The sequence below is a fragment of the Spea bombifrons genome, chromosome 8, assembly GCF_027358695.1.
Source record: "Spea bombifrons isolate aSpeBom1 chromosome 8, aSpeBom1.2.pri, whole genome shotgun sequence".
Taxonomy (NCBI): Eukaryota; Metazoa; Chordata; class Amphibia; order Anura; family Pelobatidae; genus Spea; species Spea bombifrons.
In genome coordinates, this window is record NC_071094.1 from 42,519,719 (window position 1) to 42,538,606 (window position 18,888).

The 18,888-nt window shown below is 45.9% G+C and overlaps 1 protein-coding gene across 1 annotated transcript; it reads left to right on the top strand.

Moving 5' to 3' along the window:
• The first annotated feature begins 172 nt into the window (after nucleotides 1–172).
• On the top strand, nucleotides 173–18,260 carry NOTCH4 (notch receptor 4). Its single transcript, XM_053473549.1, has 34 exons — nucleotides 173–275; nucleotides 3,037–3,115; nucleotides 3,486–3,619; nucleotides 3,850–4,185; nucleotides 4,281–4,403; nucleotides 4,556–4,786; nucleotides 5,204–5,359; nucleotides 5,525–5,710; nucleotides 6,248–6,361; nucleotides 6,651–6,764; nucleotides 6,877–7,110; nucleotides 7,405–7,515; nucleotides 7,596–7,785; nucleotides 8,041–8,186; nucleotides 8,298–8,411; nucleotides 8,630–8,746; nucleotides 9,111–9,263; nucleotides 9,413–9,641; nucleotides 9,813–10,014; nucleotides 10,245–10,398; nucleotides 10,514–10,698; nucleotides 10,992–11,121; nucleotides 11,231–11,476; nucleotides 11,790–11,902; nucleotides 12,291–12,613; nucleotides 13,241–13,633; nucleotides 14,348–14,508; nucleotides 14,650–14,863; nucleotides 15,099–15,180; nucleotides 15,266–15,407; nucleotides 15,503–15,810; nucleotides 15,934–16,081; nucleotides 16,360–16,457; nucleotides 16,591–18,260. Exons 1-34 carry the CDS (start codon nucleotides 224–226, stop codon nucleotides 17,431–17,433), a joined length of 6,561 nt encoding a protein of 2,186 aa, XP_053329524.1. The 5' UTR covers nucleotides 173–223; the 3' UTR covers nucleotides 17,434–18,260.
• Nucleotides 18,261–18,888: the final 628 nt, after the last annotated feature.

Consider the following 18,888-nt stretch of genomic DNA (forward strand, 5'->3'; position numbering starts at 1 on the left):
TCTCAGGCTCTCCCCATTGTCTGCGGTCAGGAAGTGCACTGGGTGCAGTATGTCCTATAACGATATAGGACGGGGGGAGCGCTTTCCTGCCTCTGACCTCACGTATTCTCTTATTGTAAGTTTGGGGAGGAGGTGTGTGGGAAGAGGGGGTGGCAAAAAAAAATGTTGAGGTGCCTGCCGGCTGGTGAGAACCTGCCTTTTCTGGGCTAATGTAAACGCCGCGATGGGCACCCTTTGGACCTGGCTGTACCTCCTCTGTCTGCCTCTTTGCCGGGGTAAGAAACTCATTTCTCAGGTTGGGGCAGCAGGGTCAGATCTGACGTGCGCTGAATTGGGGGCTGTTTAGGAAAAGAGGCACTGAAGGGACTTTAATGGGACTAAATAAAACTGGTGGAAAGTAATGGCTCTGTAGAGGAACCGAGGCATGGTGGACGTGCAATGACCGAGCTGTACCCAAAATCCAGGGATCTGGGGAAGACAATACTGTCTGCGGTAATAAGGCTGTGCTTTCTCTTTGGTGTAATAGATGTGGCTATCGGGGGATATGTAGCGACAGAGCACAATGTTTGTTTTGGACGCATTGAGAAGTTGTGCTTGGTGTCAGCGGTGGGATCAGAAATAGCCGGCAGGTTACAGAACAGGATGCCGGTTCACGGACAGAGCTGTTTATGTTGCTAGCGGCTGATACATTGTAATAAAGGGAAAACTTTGACGCCCAATCAGCTGGCTGAGGGTGATGAGGTGCTGTCGAGAAATTGGTGCAGACCGAAGGATTGAGTAAATTAAATCCAAGCAGCTGTCTTCTTTTCAGTTAGCCCCAACCTCGGTTATTAGTCTGTATCTGGTATATGAGGTGAGTTTGAGGTGTGTTGTGGGGTTCCAGGTAACATTTAATTTTTAGAGGTTGTATGAAATATTGACCTTGAATTTCTGTGATTTACAGGAGAGACGACTTAATATTAATAATATTTCTTAATAAAGCATCTGATGTGTATAATAATAATGCATGCTGGGGCTCACGGAGTGGATGAATATAATTAGGGGTATTGGTAATGTGTCTGTGAATTTATTTGGTTTTTCGGCCGGTTTGGAATCATTACATTTCTATATTTATTTAGTTCCCAACAAAACAGGAAAAATAACAGGAAAAGAGAGCTCTCCACCCCGTTCATCATCACCCGCTCTCCCCAGCTCTCCCCAGCTCTCCCGCTGCGGATTCTTTCATCTTATAGATCAAGCATTCATAAATTGTGCAACATCAATACTAAGCTATACATTTTAGCATTCTATACATTGTCCGCGGTCCTCCCATATCCTGCATAGGCTTTACTCTTCTCGGCATCATACATGTATACCATACGCGCCCTCCCCATAGACTCTTTAATAGCTTCCACTTCCTAGAAGGGGTCCAACTTCAGTCCCCTGGGGGCCGCATGCCAAAAAATGTTTCCGGGATGTTAATAACATATTACAATGCTAATGGCTTCATTGTATGTGAAATTAAAATAACTCTGTCGCCTGCAGGGACCTTAGCGTTATTAAAGCGACTCCTGTATGTTCTTCATATTGAGAAATACAACATATATGTTTGCTTTTACAGTATTTACCTCATTTTAAGAGCATGAGAGCCAATCAGCTTCCACCAAAGGTGAAGAGAAACGCTATTGGCTGGCATAATTAGTAAATTCCGCTATAAATATTTAAGATGGCTGTTCCAGCGTACTTTTGTAGGATCCACTTTAAGAAGCCTTTGGAAACTCACAATATTTATATTGAGTAAAAAAATGACATTTTTAGATGATGTCATTCCACGAAAGCTTCTCGTTTTGTACCCGAGTCTCAGAGTCTCAAGGTAAATGGGCAGATTCTCGGGGTCACACCGTCTGGGGCTCACTCCTTCGTGTTCTACTTTTATTTAATGACGTCTAAGCGTCACAACTGGGGCTTTTCTCACCATATATCATACAGGTGAAATCCCTGCTTGAATACAGGTGATAAATCTGTGGTTTCTCTTTGTTATAATAGATCAGGGGATATGTAGCGATAGAGCACAATGTTTGTTTTGGACGTGTTAATCCCCTCATAGAGAGGTCGTGCTTGGTGTCATCAGATCAGAAATAGCCGGCGGGTTATAGCACAGGATGCCGGTTCAGAGCTGTTTATGTGCAAATCGGCCGATATTTGTGGTTTTTGTGTTAACCTTTTACAGTGGTTTTTTTTTGTGCTCTACAAACCTACAGGGCTTTGCCGGGAGTCTATTGCTGAAAACAAAACTTGGTCCCCAACCCTGCCTTATGTGTGAACAATATTTTCTTAATCATTTGTGTTTATTTTGCACTTTACAAAAATATGAAGCTTTGCTTTTTGTGTAATTTTATTACCGAAACACAACTCATATCACATAAAGAGATGTCTTCTAATTCTAAAATTAAACTAATAGCCCTAAAATAATTATGATTTAAAATAATAATAATAATAATAATAATAAAATACATTTTCATTGGGGGGGTCCCTCCTTGTCTTCAGCAAAATGCATTAAAAAATGCATTTTGTACGAATCCGAATGCACAATTCTACAAAATTCCGATATATATAAATGTAACAGGACGTTCTGGGGATAATAATAATAAATAATAATAAAAGTTTGGGATAGCAGGTACGTATTGGCTAGCCAGTGAGTCAAATTCGACAAAAACAGGTACGCCTCGATGACGGGGCAGAAAAACGTAAACATGGACCAAGACGGGGGCTAAAAAAAACCTGGGATAAAGGACAGGAAATGGTTAATACTCAGTGTGGTTCCTGGGGTCTTTCCGACATCCACCAAGTACCCCAATCACCTGTTTTATACCCCGCTCGTAAGACTTTTATCGCTCTCTGCATATAAATGTTATATTTGCTATTTCTCCATGTTTTCTAACAATAGTTTTTTTTTATCTCACTATTTCCGCTCCCAACCTCCTTTTCTAACTCCATTTCTTGGTCTATTTCTTCTGCCTTCATCCTCTTTGGCCCCTCTCGGCCCTCTGCTCTCAGGCTTACAGTGTATAAATCAGCAGGAATATTGTACAAACGGAGGGGTGTGTGAAGAGCAGAACGGGACATGGATGTGCAGGTAACGGTACTCAGACGATACAGAACACGCCAAGTGAGGCAGCCGATGGTTTCCATCTTTCTATGCCAAGTTCTGCTAGAGAGGACATGTTACTTTGTTCCTTTGGTTGCAAAGGCTTATATCCCCTGCTTTTTCACTGGTGTCTCCTGCACACTAAGGTTTGATGTTTGCTTAAGCGATGGGTTACAGGGAACGCTGTCATTCAGATGCCTTTGTATGATCACCATCTTGGTATGACCCAGTTGAAGACCAAAACCCTACCTACCCTAATAACATAGTTCACGTAATATGTGTGTGGAATTGTTGTCAGGTGGAACCCCGGGGTTCGATCCCATTCTGATGTCTGTATTAATGTGCTCTGCCCACACAGGTGCCCGATTGGATTTATAGGCGATCGCTGCCAAAACGTAGAGCCTTGCGCATCTATCAACTGCAAAAATGGTGGATCTTGTCAACGTTTCTCAGCCACAGAATACCAATGTCAGTGTCTGCCCGGGTGGACAGGTGAGACAAGCGACTGAAGGGGTCATATATATATGTGGAAGGGATGGAAACTTACCTCCAAGGGGCCAGGCCCAGATAGACAGCCCAGTAATACAGGGGCCGTAGGAGAGTCGAGGATCTTCTTCATAAATATCATCGGAACATAGAAAAATCACGCTATAATACATACAGCTTATATATATAACTAAGTGTAAAGCAGGCAATGAGATAACACACCCTTTTTTGTGTAGGCAAACACTGTGAGTACCTGGACTTTTGTTCAACAAACCGCTGCATGAACAATGGAAAATGTATCAACACCGTGCCTAACTTCGTGTGCCTGTGCCCGCCGGGCTTTGAGGGCGAAGCTTGCGAGAAGGATATCGATGAATGTCAGGCGGTGGGAACCTGTCGGAACGGCGGGACCTGCAAGAACCTGTTGGGTTCTTTTGAGTGCGTGTGCGACGCTATGTACCACGGGGACAGGTGTGAGATAAGAAGAGGTGTGTGTGCCCCAGACAGCTGTCTCAATGCAGGGAAGTGCCAGCAGAGGGACGTGGATTTATACCAGTGCGCATGCCCGGCAGGTGAGGGGGTCAGGATTAACTCCAGGTGGGAATAATGTATAGGATATGGCGGCTGGATGGTAATAAACTCACTGGTGTCAGGTCTACTGTTACAGAGTACACGGGGTCACAATGTGAAGAGAACATCGACGATTGTATCAACCACAAGTGCCAGAATGGGGGTTCGTGCAAAGACGGACTGGGGTCGTATTCCTGTCAATGTGCCCCTGGGTGGGAGGGTAAGTATCCAAAACCGGGTAACCCGACACGTTTCTCCGGTCCATTGTAGTGAAACTTCACACCTGTTCTTGTGAGCTTACACTCTATAAGGAGCATTATATATATATTATATTATATATTGGATGATTTTTCGTGTGCTTGCTCTTCTCAGGCTGGGATTGCACCCGGGATATCGATGAATGTCAGACTCCTGGCATATGCAGGAATGGCGGCACTTGCCAAAACATGCCGGGGGGGTATAAATGCGTATGCGTCAACGGCTGGAATGGGGAGAACTGCGAACACAACATCGATGATTGTCTCACGGCCACCTGTGCGCTGGGCTCCACCTGCGTGGACCAGGTGGGGACGTATATCTGCCTCTGTCCACCTGGCAGAATCGGTGAGTGGTTAAGGTCTCAAACGCGAAACTAAATACGAAGTGGAGATGGGGCATGCTGGGAAATATTGGTGACACGTTTTTATTATTATATAGAATATAGATGAATTATTTGGGCTGTAATTCTCAAAAGTCCCTCTATAGGACCCAGACCCCTGTGCCCCCTCATTCTGTACGCATTATCGGGGCTTTTAGGGCTATAGAACCCCATGATACCCTCATACCCAGCAAACATCCGGAGCTCCTAGAAAATGAGGGATACTTGGTAGATTCTGTGTGTAAATAACTGTTTTGGGACTCGAATACTGTGGAGAAATGGGTCTTTCCGGTCAAAGCTGGTCTCTTTTCTGATGGGGGGAATTTGTTGTATTTGTTTTTTTTTGTGATCCGTTCCACGCTCTTCTGAATCTGTTCCCGCAGGCTTGTTGTGTCAGGAACAAGATGGCTGCCTGAATAACCCCTGCCACCCGGCTGCCACCTGTGATTCTCAGCCGTCTTCTAAGACGGTTCTGTGCCGCTGCCAGCCCGGGTACACCGGACCCACGTGCCACCAGGATCTCGATGAATGCCAGTTAGGTGAGCCGTGCAAAGCCCCTCCCCCCACTCACCTGCGCCTAGCATGAAGAGTTAATAAAGAGTCTCGTGATCGGCTCATTTAGAAAGTTCTTGGGTATCGCCATTTCACTTTTTCACATTTCACTCGTTTCGCTTTTTCTCTCTCTCTTCTCCTTTCGCTTCCAGGTTCCTCTCCCTGTGAGCATGGTGGAGAGTGCGTGAACACCGAAGGCTCCTTCCACTGCCGCTGCTCTAAGGGTTACACCGGCACCCGCTGCGAAACCGACCAGAATGAATGCCAGTCCAACCCGTGCTATAACGGCGCTACGTGCCTCGACCACTTGGGATATTTCAAATGTTTGTGTTCACCCGGTAAGGAGAACGAACATTTATCATCAATGAACTTTAGAGACGAGGAGCAGCTTCTGAGAAGGAAGAACATATATTGGGGGTTCTGTCAAGTGAGACTTGTAAGGAAGGGAAGTGGAGTGAGAGAGAGAGGGGATAGAGCGGCAACGAAGAGAAGAAAAAACAATGAGGTGAAATGAAGAACGAAGGAGATTTCATGGAAGGAACGAGGTTGTAAGATAAACCAACACTGATACCTTCTGTTGGGCCAACGGAGGAAGTTCTGAGGTCCCAGGCCATAATAGATACTCTTCTATGTTGACCCAATAAAAGGTACCAAAAATTAAAACTCCGTCTTATCTTGAACCAATACCCCGTACCTACCTATTCTCCGTATTAAAGAAAATAATCATTATTCCAGGAGCCTGCTAGAACATGTATATAGTTTTAAGATGGAGCTTCGCAGTTGGGTGCTGTTGGACCTCGACGTCTATTATCTTCTGTAAAGATTTTATCCCGTGAAATACATTTATTTAAACCCCTTTCTATTTTCCTTCTCAGGATACGAAGGAGAACTTTGTGAGTTAGAGAAAGATGAATGTGGGAGCTCTCCCTGCCAAAATGGAGGTCTCTGCTCAAACTCTCCGACCGGCGCCAACTGCTCTTGTCCTGCAGGTAAGTGGACATCACCTCACGGTAGATCTGTCACTTCTCTCAAATCGCACATTTTATGGTCAAGTAAATGAAATAAATTGTTTGCACCTTTTGTGGATACCCCGTGAGCAGCCACATCAACTTTTTCTCCGCACCGGCATGATTATTCCTCCTCATTAGGGGGGTTCTACGTACATTTCTTTCTAGAATGGATATTATCGCAGTGACACGTGATTAGCGCAGTTGCCCGGTCCTGTGGTGTTTCTTGACAAGCAGACTGATATATGGCATCTCTGTTATTCCTCCCCAGGTTTTACAGGCCTACTGTGCGAGGTCGACGTGGATGAGTGTGCCAGCTCCCCTTGTCTAAATGGTGGAAAATGCCAGGATCATCCAGGGGGATACAACTGTAGCTGCTCTTTGGGTAAACGCATTAACTATTTTATGGTTTATCACCTAAAAACCGGGTTTCTTGTTAGTCTTGGTGAACTTTGCCCCTTTTTTTCCTCCTTCCATGCTGTTTTTTGGTTCCCAAGGTTTCCAGGGTCCCCGCTGTGAGATTGACGTAGACGAGTGCGCCAGCTCTCCGTGCCACTCCGGGGAGTGCGTGGACAGCCCGGGGTTCTTCTCCTGTAACTGCCTCCCTGGTTACACTGGCGACCGGTGTGAGCAGAACATTAGTGAATGCCAGAGTGAGCCGTGCCACAACGGAGCTTCGTGCCAGGACCTTTTGGATGGATTCCTGTGTCTTTGCCCACCGGGCATCACCGGTAACTCCTAACCGTTTTCTTTTCACTACCCCAGCATCTCACCCTCTTCTCCTCCTTCCGTTTCATGGCTACGTCTAAGGACTCCAGTCTCTTTTTGTCTCTTCTTTGCCTCCATCCTTTTAACTGCAATTTATTGGTTACTGGAACCATTTCTTCTACCTTCTTCTCGGCATCCTTTTTCTTCTTCATTCCATTTCATGCCTCTGCTTGTAACTCATGGATCAATCTACTGGATACATTATCTCCTTTATATCTTCCTTTCTCCTTTCCATCATCTTCTCATCTTTCCAAAAGGTCTCACCTGCGACACAAACGTAGACGAATGCGCGAGTAACCCCTGTGTTCACGGTCACTGCACCGACCTGGTCAACTCTTTCCGGTGTCATTGTGACCCCGGGTTCTCAGGTAAAAGACATTACAGTTGTAACTTCGGGTTTATCTTCTGGGTTTATTTGTCCTCTAATGAACATCTCTCGTTTTCCCAGGGATCCTGTGTGACGCGGACGTTGATGAGTGCCTCTCCAACCCTTGTGATAACGGGGGCATTTGCAGTAATACCGAAGGGGGTTTCTTGTGTCAATGCCCCCACGGGACCTTATTGCCTCTTTGTGCCCTACAGGACAGCGAATGCAACCAGACGTGTGTCCATGGGAGCTGCCAGGCAATGGACAGCAGGTAGTCCAGATCAGGTCCTTTTCGCTGTTGATTGGTTGAGGCAGCCGGTGTAAGGGAGGAGTGAGGAGAAGGGAGAGAACTTCAGGATAGGAAGCAGTTCTAATAATCCTGGTCCAGCCACAGGCTGCCACTGACCTCACCGTCCATGGACCTTAAAATGAAACCTCTCTGAAACAATTCAAGCTTCAATATCTGTCGGTAAAAGCTGTGACGACCACCGTCCCTCTGTAACCGCCGGTCTCCTCCATCTTGCAGGCATCACTGTGTTTGTGACCCCGATTGGTCAGGCCCAGCCTGCGATACCTACATCTACCAATGTGCCACCGATCCGTGCAAGAACGGGGGAACATGCCAGCCTCGCCGGGACGGGTTTAACTGCACATGCGCTTCTGGATATACCGGTAACACTGCAAACATGTGATATGCGTGAATAGAGATCTTATATACCAATAAAGATGTTTCTATGTCAGGAAATAATCTAAAATGTTTCTTATATCCCTCACCCATCGCAGGAGCGCTCTGTGACACTCAGCTCAGTCACTGCTCGTCTGATCCGTGTTTAAATGAGGGTGTTTGCTTGGATTCACCTTCCGGATATACGTGTTCATGCGCAACCCCATATACCGGTAGGTAACACGAACTTAACCCTGTAAGCGGTGTTAAGAGGTTAAATCATCCATTAATCCCAATGTTCTCTGCCCCAGTCCCTTATTTTCTGTGTGTGAAGGGATGTCAAAGCTTTTTGGTACTTGCTCGGTATATGTTTGTTAGTTACGTATTTAACCATAACATGGAGATTTTTAGTGGTAAAAGTCATTCCTTTTTTGTTTGTCTCTTCTCCCAGGAGCCCGCTGTGATGTCCTTCTTCCGCCTTGTTACTCGGACCCCTGCCAGAATGGAGGGAGCTGCCATACGTTTGGGGATGAGACCCTCTCCTGTCTGTGCCCCGTGGGGTGGCAAGGTATGGCGTCCAAGGGGTTCTCAGTCTGAACAGAATCTCATATCACTATTTTAAAGCAGACGTTCGGTGTGTAATTATCTCCAGAGCAGGGCAGGTCCGCGATCATCTCACCGTATAGCAGAATGTTTTAGTTCATGATGTTTTAGTTCAGAATGTGTCATATTTTATTTCAACACAGAATTCGAGTTATTTTCCAGAACAAATAGATTGTAATGATTTCCTTCTTCTTTCTTTCTGCCCATTTTTTCTATTTTATCATGCCTTTCATTTCTCCCCCTCTCTTCTTGCCATTTCTTTTTCGTTCCTTTTCTTTCTCTCTCTCTCCTTCCCTCCTTTCCTATCTTGTCTCTCTCTTTTTTCTCAGGCTTTTTGTGTGAGATTGATGTGGATGAGTGTAAGACAGATCCCTGTAAGAATGGGGGCAGTTGTTTTAATACCCCTGGGGCATACAGCTGCACCTGCGTTAATGGATACACCGGACAGCACTGCGATACAAAACAGAATCGCTGCCTGCAAGGTCAGACTGCATAATTTATACAAATATTACTCTTTCTTCTACACCGAGCCTTTTATTTGTTTCTCCCTCGTTATAAAGTTACTTTCCTTTTTCTTTGACTCACGTCTCCCCCCCATGAATAATTTGACCCTCCCTGTGTCTTTTATTAGTGAAGTGTAAGAACGGGGGCACGTGTGTCAGTTTGCACGACTCCTACCTGTGCTTGTGTCCTCCTGGGTACTCGGGGGAGACGTGCCAGGAGAACGTGGATGGATGTGCGTCCTCACCGTGCCAAAATGGCGGATCCTGCAGGAGTCAAGGCGTCTCGTATATCTGTGTGTGTGAAAAAGGCTTCGAGGGAGTAGACTGTGAACTGAATTCGCAAGACTGCACCAACAGGTGAGGATCGCAGGTCATGCAGTCCCATTTGGGACTCCAAAGGCAGCCAAGTATCCAGGCTAAAGGGAGGAGAAGACAATGGGTGGGCTCAATGAAAAAGATGGGACCGATGGCATAAATAGATGATATTTGTATTTATTGCCGTCTCTTTCTCTTGGGCCATAACTCTAGCTCCTGTCTGAATGGCGGCACCTGTATGGATGGCATTGCCAGCTTCTCCTGCCTGTGCCCGGAGAGGTTCACCGGCGAGCAGTGCCAGTCCCAGCTCAGTCACTGCCATCCTCAGCCATGCAAAAATGGAGGCATCTGTGAGGACCTCCCGGAAGGCTATCAATGCTCCTGCCCCCAGAGTTACACCGGGGGCAACTGCGAGGTAAGGGGGTTCTAAGAACCAATTCATTAAACGCCCGCTGGTAGGAAAAGTAAAGATGCCCCTGCTTGCAGTCTTACAACCTAAAGAGAATGGGGTGTAAAGAGGCAGAAGGTATAGAGGAAGCTATCAGATGGATATTATTTGTCTTTATGGTGTAAACCTGACATTTATTACCTTATAGAACGCTCTTATTTAGAAATGCACATTATCGATGATCCATGTGCACACAGGTTCCTGTAGATTTGTGCTCCAATAGTCCGTGTCAGAACGGAGGAACCTGTTCTCAGACCGGGACGAGGTATCGATGTATCTGTGCCCTGGGATGGATCGGGAGTCACTGCGAGACACCCCTAATGACCTGCAGGGCCACAGCCGCCAGAGAAGGTACCCAGCGCAACCCTACCTTTACTCTCGTATATATACATTTACTCCGCTTTACATCGATTAGTCGCTCCTCTCTGAACGTTCTTACCTTTCCGCGCTTGCGGCCCTCTCTCAGGGGTGGATCCGAACTCTCTCTGCAGTGGACATGGAAAATGCGTGGATTCTGGGCTGTCTCATGTGTGCCGATGCTTTTTTGGATACACTGGACCCCAATGCAAAGTGAGGATTGACCTGTGCACCCCAAATCCATGTCACAACGGGGGATACTGCAAGGAAGCTGCTGGTTCCTTCTCCTGCCAGGTAATTTTTATAATAGGGAGGTGAATGAGGAATTCTGGAATTTGGAAGATGTGACAGTCAGAAAGAGAACAAGGATAGGATAGATAGAGGAGTCTATTCAACGCTTGGGGTGCCAGTAGAGTTACAGAGTACCTTGTAAAAAGTAAAGTTTGGTCTCCTATGAAGACCCTGGAGATGTAGAGAAGTTGGATGTTTCGTCAATATCAAATGGTACTTTCTTATCAAATGTATCTCAGATTTTTGGAGAAACACCAGAGATTACAACGCTCTTTCTGTCTACTTTTGCTTTATAGTGCGCACCCGGGTACCTTGGGGACACATGCGCAGAGAGGGACCCATGTCTGTCCCAACCATGTCACCACAATGGGGAGTGTGTAGCGCACGGCGAGAACTTCCAGTGCGTGTGTCCATCGGGAACCCAAGGTGAGCCAAGGCAGGGGCTGTGGAAAGTTGGGGGTTAAAGAACAGGAATTCGAGGGAGGTTTGGGATTTTATGGAGATGTGGGACTTATTTTTTGTTCTTCTATGACAGGAATTCACTGTGAAATTAACTTTGATGACTGCGCCCCTGTGACATCAGAACCCCGCTGCTATCATGGAGGCACCTGCAAGGACGAGGTTGGGGGCTATTCCTGCTTGTGCCCCCCAGGGTTTGTTGGTGACAGGTGTGAAGGGGACGTGAATGAGTGTCTGTCCAATCCGTGTCACCCTCAGGGGACGCACGCCTGCGTGCAGCTTGACAATTCCTACATGTGCCAATGTAACCGGCACTACACAGGTGGGACTGTTTCTGGGACCTTCTCCCAACGTCTCCTCTAATGCTTCTTCCTTCTCATTCTTCCTCCAATCTTTCTGCTAAAACCATTTATCCCTCAAATTTCTTTCAGGTCGTATTATTTATGTAAAGTACTTTGACCTCCCTTCTTGCTTCTACCGATGTCCTTCTCCTTCCTGTCCCTTTTCTCCTTTCTCTCGCACCTGTTTATCTCCCCTCTCCTCTCTCATTATCCTTTTACCCTCCGTAGCTTCTATCTCTTTCTCCTTCATCTCCTTATCTAACCACGTTTTGTATCTTTTCTAATTGTCATCAGGCCTAAGGTGTGAGAAGATAATAAACTTCTGTGAGAATAATCCTTGTTTAAATGGAGGATCGTGCGCGGTCGCGATTAATACTCCACTTGGCTTCACCTGCAGTTGCCCACAGGTAACGTTCCACTTATTAATGCGAATTGTCTGCCGCGTCTCACAATCTCTGAAATAAGATATTCATGTTCTGAAGCGTTATTGTATGTTCATAGACCCAGCGTGAGAAATACAATCCTTAATGAGAGACTCTGGCGGCGAAGCCCCTTCTTCTTGATGAAGTAAAAAAGGCCCAAATCTTACGGCTATAGGGACGCCCTGTGGTGACTTTGTATATTACAGAAGAAATATTTATTTAACCGCCACACCGTATATAAAGTTATTACATACTAGAATATAAAGATTCCTAAATATATATACAGAACTGACATATTATTTGGCTTTGTATGCCTCTACTACCCCCTCTTATCTGGGGACGCTGTTCTTCATCGTGTTTAATCTGTTCCCAGGGATATTCTGGAGCCACCTGCAGTGACTCCATAGTTCCTTGTGGCCCCTACACCTGTTATAACGGGGGGCAGTGCATGCCAGCACACGGGGGGCTTCCTCGCTGCCTATGCCCAAGAAGCTTTTCCGGACCCCAGTGCCTGGAATTTGGGAGGCCAACCGCGACCCTTGCAAGCACCCCTCCCCCCGCTTCCAGTGGACCTTGGCAAAATTGCACAGAGGCAGAGTGCAGGAAGAAGTTCCGAGATGGCGTTTGTGACAGTGACTGCAACAACAAATTATGTTTGTATGACGGCTTCGACTGTAACGTCACGTTGTCGTGCAAGTATGTCATTGTCACTTTTTTAGTTTTAGTTAGTGGTGTCTGGGTGCAGTATTTCTTGTTCACACTGACAGCATACTCCAATACACACTCTAACTCCATACAGTAACGTGCACACACATGCCTGCTAACGACATACACTCACACATGCTAACACTTGTTTGTATTTTTTGCGTAATATAATGTTTTAAGGCAACTAAATATCTAAGCCCGATCTACTAGACAAACTTCCTACCTCCTTATCATACCGCCTGTAGGAAACAATAGAATGGCTCAGTCTTAATCGCTTAATTGACTAACTAATGAAAAAATTGACTTCATTAGCATTGCCATAAAGCATCAGCACTGTGTGGTGTTTGAGATGGAAAACTCACTCCAAATATGACTGACAGCCATGGAGACACCCAGATTGTTGATATTAGGGGCACCAGCTTGTTGTTAATGTCAATTGTTTTGGGGAAATGAAGCACTTGGCGCGAGAATCCATTAGGATGTGTTGATCAATGAGTCATTACCTCAAACCCAATGGGGCATGGGTATTTATGATCCAGAACGAGCCCTGTTCATGTTTCCATTGTTCTTATATTCTAAATCTCTGTTTTTTCACTCCTCTTCTCCTCGATATCTCAGCCCTCTGTATGATAAATACTGCCTCGACCACTTTGCCAATGGTCACTGTGAGAAAGGTTGTGACAAAGAAGAGTGTGGTTGGGATGGAGGAGACTGCTCCAGTGATATAAGTGACCATCCTGGGGGAGTCCTCATCTTGGCGCTGAACTATGCCCCTCCTGTGCTTCACCGGCGAGATGTGACCGTCCTCTTGCGCTCGCTCTCCATCTTCCTCCGGACCAGCATCAAGTTATTAACGGACAGCAAAGGAGACATGCTCTTCAAGTATCGGAAGAGGGACAACCCAAATAAGCTGTCACCAGACACTCTACAGAGGTGGGAATACGAGACGGCGACCTCCTCCCCCGAGAGGGATCAAGGAGAAGATGGGGAAGAGGATGACCAGACTATTGGGTAAGAAGCCAGCGTTGGGGGTGAGAGGTTACCTGAAACACAGGTGTCTCACCAGGGTAAAGAAATGGTGATCGTTGGCGTAGCTTACGTTGGGGAAGGGAGTGCCGAGAAGACACCAAACCAGTTCTCGAGTGATGCCAAAAGCCTTGAAATCCATGTTTACACCCCGTTGAGTCATTAAGTTTATTAGCAACGCAAGCAAAGGTCTCCTCGCGATTATCCAGATTCTAATGCGTAGATTTAAAAACATCTCTCGTGGAAACTTCATGCGGACATATATACAAGTCGGAAATATCTCGTGCAGCTTGGGGACCAAACATTTTATGTCGTGCCATTACACGGAAACGTATTATTTTGGTTCAACCAAATAAAAATAAATATATAAGTAAATAACCTGCGGGGCCCATAGAACCAGAATAAATATACGTGATAAATATACATGATTCTGAAGATATCATTTGGACAGATGATGGCACCAGAGTAACGAAAATATGATTATTTATTAAATTATGGAATCGCCCTCCATAGAAGTTAAGGTGACTTAATGGGGAGGAATAAACCTATAAACAGGACGTTAAGATGGCTGCTCCTGTCGTATACGTAAAAAGTAGTTGCTAAAAAAAAAGCAAAATCCCGCCGCCAGCATCTTATAAATTGTATTTTATCTGTTGCAGAGACAGGATTTACATTTAAGTATTTGAATATCTTTCACAGCTGCGTCCTCTACCTCGGGGTGTATGGAGCAAAGTGCGACCGACCTCCCTGCCTCCATACCGCCGAAGAGGCCGCGCACTTTCTGGAGGCCATCAGCGTCAACCGAGAGGAGATTCTGCCTTACACTCTCCTAGGGGTGCAACACAATGACGAAAAAAAAGGTAGCAGCCGCTCCCTTCCAAAATACCACTAAAATTCAACCAAATTCCGAAATCCATGTTTTTTGGCACAAAACCTACGCCACATGACCACATTCGCTCTCTCACACAAGGCACTTCTTCTCTGTTCTGTCTCTCTCGCAGGTTCGGTAAGCGAGATCTCCCAGCTGCAGTGGCCTTTGGTTATGGCATCCATTGGGGCGCTGGTGGCTCTAATAATAGGGGGCTTCATTGGGGTGCAGCTGAGCAGAAAACGCCAGCATGGAGTTCTGTGGCTGCCTGCCGGATTCAGTCGCCACCGGGCAGCAGACGGTAGCCGGAGACGCGAGCCTGTAGGGGAAGATGCTGTCCGACTCAAGTGAGCACGTGTGGCGCATGAGGAGAACCATGCAATGTGGGGATTTACCAGCCAGATATATCTTCTACCTTATTCCAATTGCAATAAAAGCGTTTCCATATAACCCTCCTAAACCCTCCTAGCCAAAAGCAAGTGATGGGGTTCAACTTGGGGTTGACTCAAGACGTACATTATTTGTCGCGTTCTTCATAAAAATCACTTCTATGGCTTGACCTTCTCTTTATCTCTTTCTTAGGCCGTTAAAACATGATCCAGGCTATGATGACGATTCAGCCCCAGAAGAAGGTATTGTGCAGCCAAAATCCAGGCGTTTGAGGGTGAGATATGCTTCCATTCCCACCACTGTTGACCCTCCTTTCTGAGAAGATACTCACGTACTCATCACTGCGTTTAATGTTACAGCTTGCTGAAGACTCATCCATCCACGACCATCGACAGTGGAGTCAACAGCACATCGACGCGGGCGTGCGTTTCCCCCAGTGCATTGCCCTGACACCACCCCAGGAGGAACCCGATTGCGGAGACATCAACGCGAGAGGCCCAGGTGCTTTCCAAATGATATTTCTGCATTGGAACCAATAATCTGAAAGTTTACATGATGAAAAGGTTAATCGGCCAATTCTGTGTTTATTGCCGCAGACGGAGTGACTCCTCTAATGTCAGCCATTTGTGCTGGAGGGGGCTTGGAACCCGTTGGCGGCGGAGAAGATCCCCCAGAGGTAGAAAGCTCTGCGGCTGTAATCTCTGACCTCATTGGTCAGGGGGCCAGTCTCAATGCCCAGACGGATTCCACCGGCGAGACAGCTCTTCACCTGGCTGCTCGATTCTCGAGGCAAGACGCCATCAAGTGCATGCTCGACGCCGGAGCAGACACCAACGTCCAAGACAAACTGGGGAGGACTCCGCTTCATACCGCTATCGCAGCTGATGCTCTGGGCGCTTTCCAGGTGAACAGCATATCATCAGGATAGATTATTGGCCAGAGCCAGTAGAAATGCATTTCACAAACAAATAGTGAATATTTATATAATTGATCATTTTGGTAAATCTAACTCTCTTTTCTCCACAAGTCTCTCCTACGATGCCGGCAGACCGATATCGATGCTCGTATGAATGACGGGTCCACTCCGCTCATCTTGGCCTCTCGACTCCCCGTACAAAACATGGTGGAAGAGCTGGTATCGTGTGGTGCTGATATTGGAGCGACAGATAATAGGGGTATGTATGTACCAACATTCCAAGGTGCATCTGGAAAGACCTCTTAACCCCATCACACCGGCCTCGCAGGAGAGAATAGGAAAGATTCTAGAAAGGATTGTAATTGACAAACACTGGAGTTCCAGCTGTGGTACCCGGTATTATTATTACATTATGTCATACGTAGCGAGCACATTATCAGTTGGAATATAATGTAGGGAAAGAGGAGATGAGGACTTTCTGTCTCCTGTCTTCTGGTCTTTTCTCTCCACTTCTTACTGTTCTCACTCTCCCCGAAGGTAAGTCGGCGCTTCACTGGGCAGCTGCTGTGAATAATGCGCCGGCACTCAGGACTCTGCTGTGCCATGGGGCAAACAAAGATCTACAGGACAAGAGGGTAAGAGGGCAATACTCTGTGCAGCAGGGAGGGTAAAGACGATTATATGAAAATGTTCACCTCTCTCTGCTAGGTTGGTTTTATATTTGTATTCATTACTTTTTTCCTTTCACCCTTTATTTTCTTCCTCTAGGATCAGACCCCTCTTTTTCTGGCCGCTCGGGAAGGAAGTTTTGAGGCTGCCAGGATTCTCATCGAACACCAGGCTGATCGAGATCTCACTGATCATGTAGGACATCAGCCACGGCATGTGGCTCGGGAGCGGGGACACAGGGACATTCAACAACTTCTGGAAGAACGTGGACCCATAGTCAACAGGAACACGCCTGCGGCACATCCTCCTGGAGGACCTCATGCAAAAAAGACTCCGCGACCTCGACCCAAGGACACTGCCAAACCGCCCCCCTTGCCGCACATAGACCTGAGCAGCTCCTGTTATCACAATGCCCCACCTCTTTCAGCACCGCCATATGCAGCAGGACCACCAACAGAAGGCAGCTGCTGTCAGTCGCATCATTCAATGCCCACTTATGGTGGTAACTGCCCTCCTTATCCTCGCAGTGGCTCCTTCTCCTCAGGGGTGGCCCAATGCCAGTGGGGAAATAGAGGTTGGAGAGTCCATTTTTGCACTGCAGTCCCTGAGGCACCCTACTCAGGCGGAGGTCAACAAGTATCTCCTCGTGCCCAGTGGCTCCCAGAATCTCACCATCCTCAGTCTCCAAAATGCCAAAATCCAGTTCCAGGCTACTGCCCAACTCCATCCTTGGAGCCTCAGCCCGCCAAGGACATGCCTTGCACCCCCACTGACCAGTTGGGTCATAGCCTCTACTTGACACCGCCTCCCTCACAGTATGGCTACCCTTCCCCTGCCAGCCCAGAGGAAATATCCACTACCCAAATGACTTGCATGCACCACCATCCTTTCCTCACACCTTCCCCGGAGTCTCGAAACACTTGGGGCATCGCCTCACCATAAGTTCTAAGTCAAGTGAAAGGCTGGAAAACTTATCTGAGCGATGGGTAGGGTTGTCCTGCTGGGTCATGGTGGCCAGATCAGGGACACAATGTGTGCTGTCCAGGCCTCCATTCTGTCTAAGGAGTCAGCTCCAGCCAGCCTGTGCCTTTACTAACGCTAAGTGTCCTATCACAGGGTTGATAAGTGGGTTTCCTGGCATGTCGTACCAAAGGGTTCCATGTGATACGTGTCCCGCAACAACAGCATCAAGTCCTTAATGTGTGTCTTCTTACCGAAACACTGGATTCTACATTCTATCTGTGTCCTGAGTCGCTTGTAACGTCATATTCGGGAATTAAACGTCATTTTGTTGTTAATTTGGGCTTTTCTCCAGAAGTTGTAAAAGAATCTGATGGATTCTGCATCACAATTTCAGGAATTTACCACCTTTTTGAATAAATTTTCTCCCCCCCCCCAACCATTCCAAGGTGTTGGAATTTAACATCTGCGTACATTTTTTATATAAAATATGTTATTGTCGTAATGGTTACAGATGGTTTGTCAAAGCCTTGGAATTTTGCTTTTATTTTGGATATCAAATAATTTCTAACTTAAAGGCGTAATAAATGAATAACGTGTTATATGCTATTTCTCTGTCTTTGTTGGCATAATGACGAAGCTGATTACAAATCATGCCTTCCAAGTGCCTACCCGTGTAGTCCTCTTTCCTCCCCTGATATCGCTCTTTTCTAAGAGTCTTAAAAAAAGCCATAAATTGTTGGTGCTATATAAATAATAAAATATCATTGGTTTTTAAATTTGCCATTAAATATTTCTACTGCAGCAAATCACATAGTAATTTATTTGATTGGATACTATCCCTTACTCACTCAGATTAAATCTAATAAAAATATATATTTTTTTTAATTATTTTTATATCTCAGATTAAAATAAAGTTTTTCTTTACTAATTTCACTTCCTTTATTATATCTTTTTTTTTATTTCACAAAATTCAGGGTATACCTCCTCCTTTCCGATGAATTGTTGGAATCAGTTTAAAAAATTACAAATAATCTCTAATTTAATCTGAAGATATAGAAAAAATATGTGGATTGCTTTGATTAGTAGAATAAAATGAGGGCTATGATACAAGAAAGGACGGCAAACTTTATTTACGTCAATATCAGCATTTAACAAAACTTGCAATTTTTACAAAAGGAATCATTTTTTACCTATGATTTGATGGAGTGGCAATTATATTTAATTTAATTTGGGTTTCTGCTATATAATATAAACAGGGCTGCTTGGCCGATTTACCTCGTACTTCCTTACATCTTGCTCTGGATCTAGGATTGTCAAAATTCCCAAATATGATAGAAATAATAACCTCAGGGTCCTGCTCCACTATAGAACGAAAAGGCTTAACAGATGGGGATTACTTCCTTGACATACTGGGGAGTGCAAGCGATATTTTGT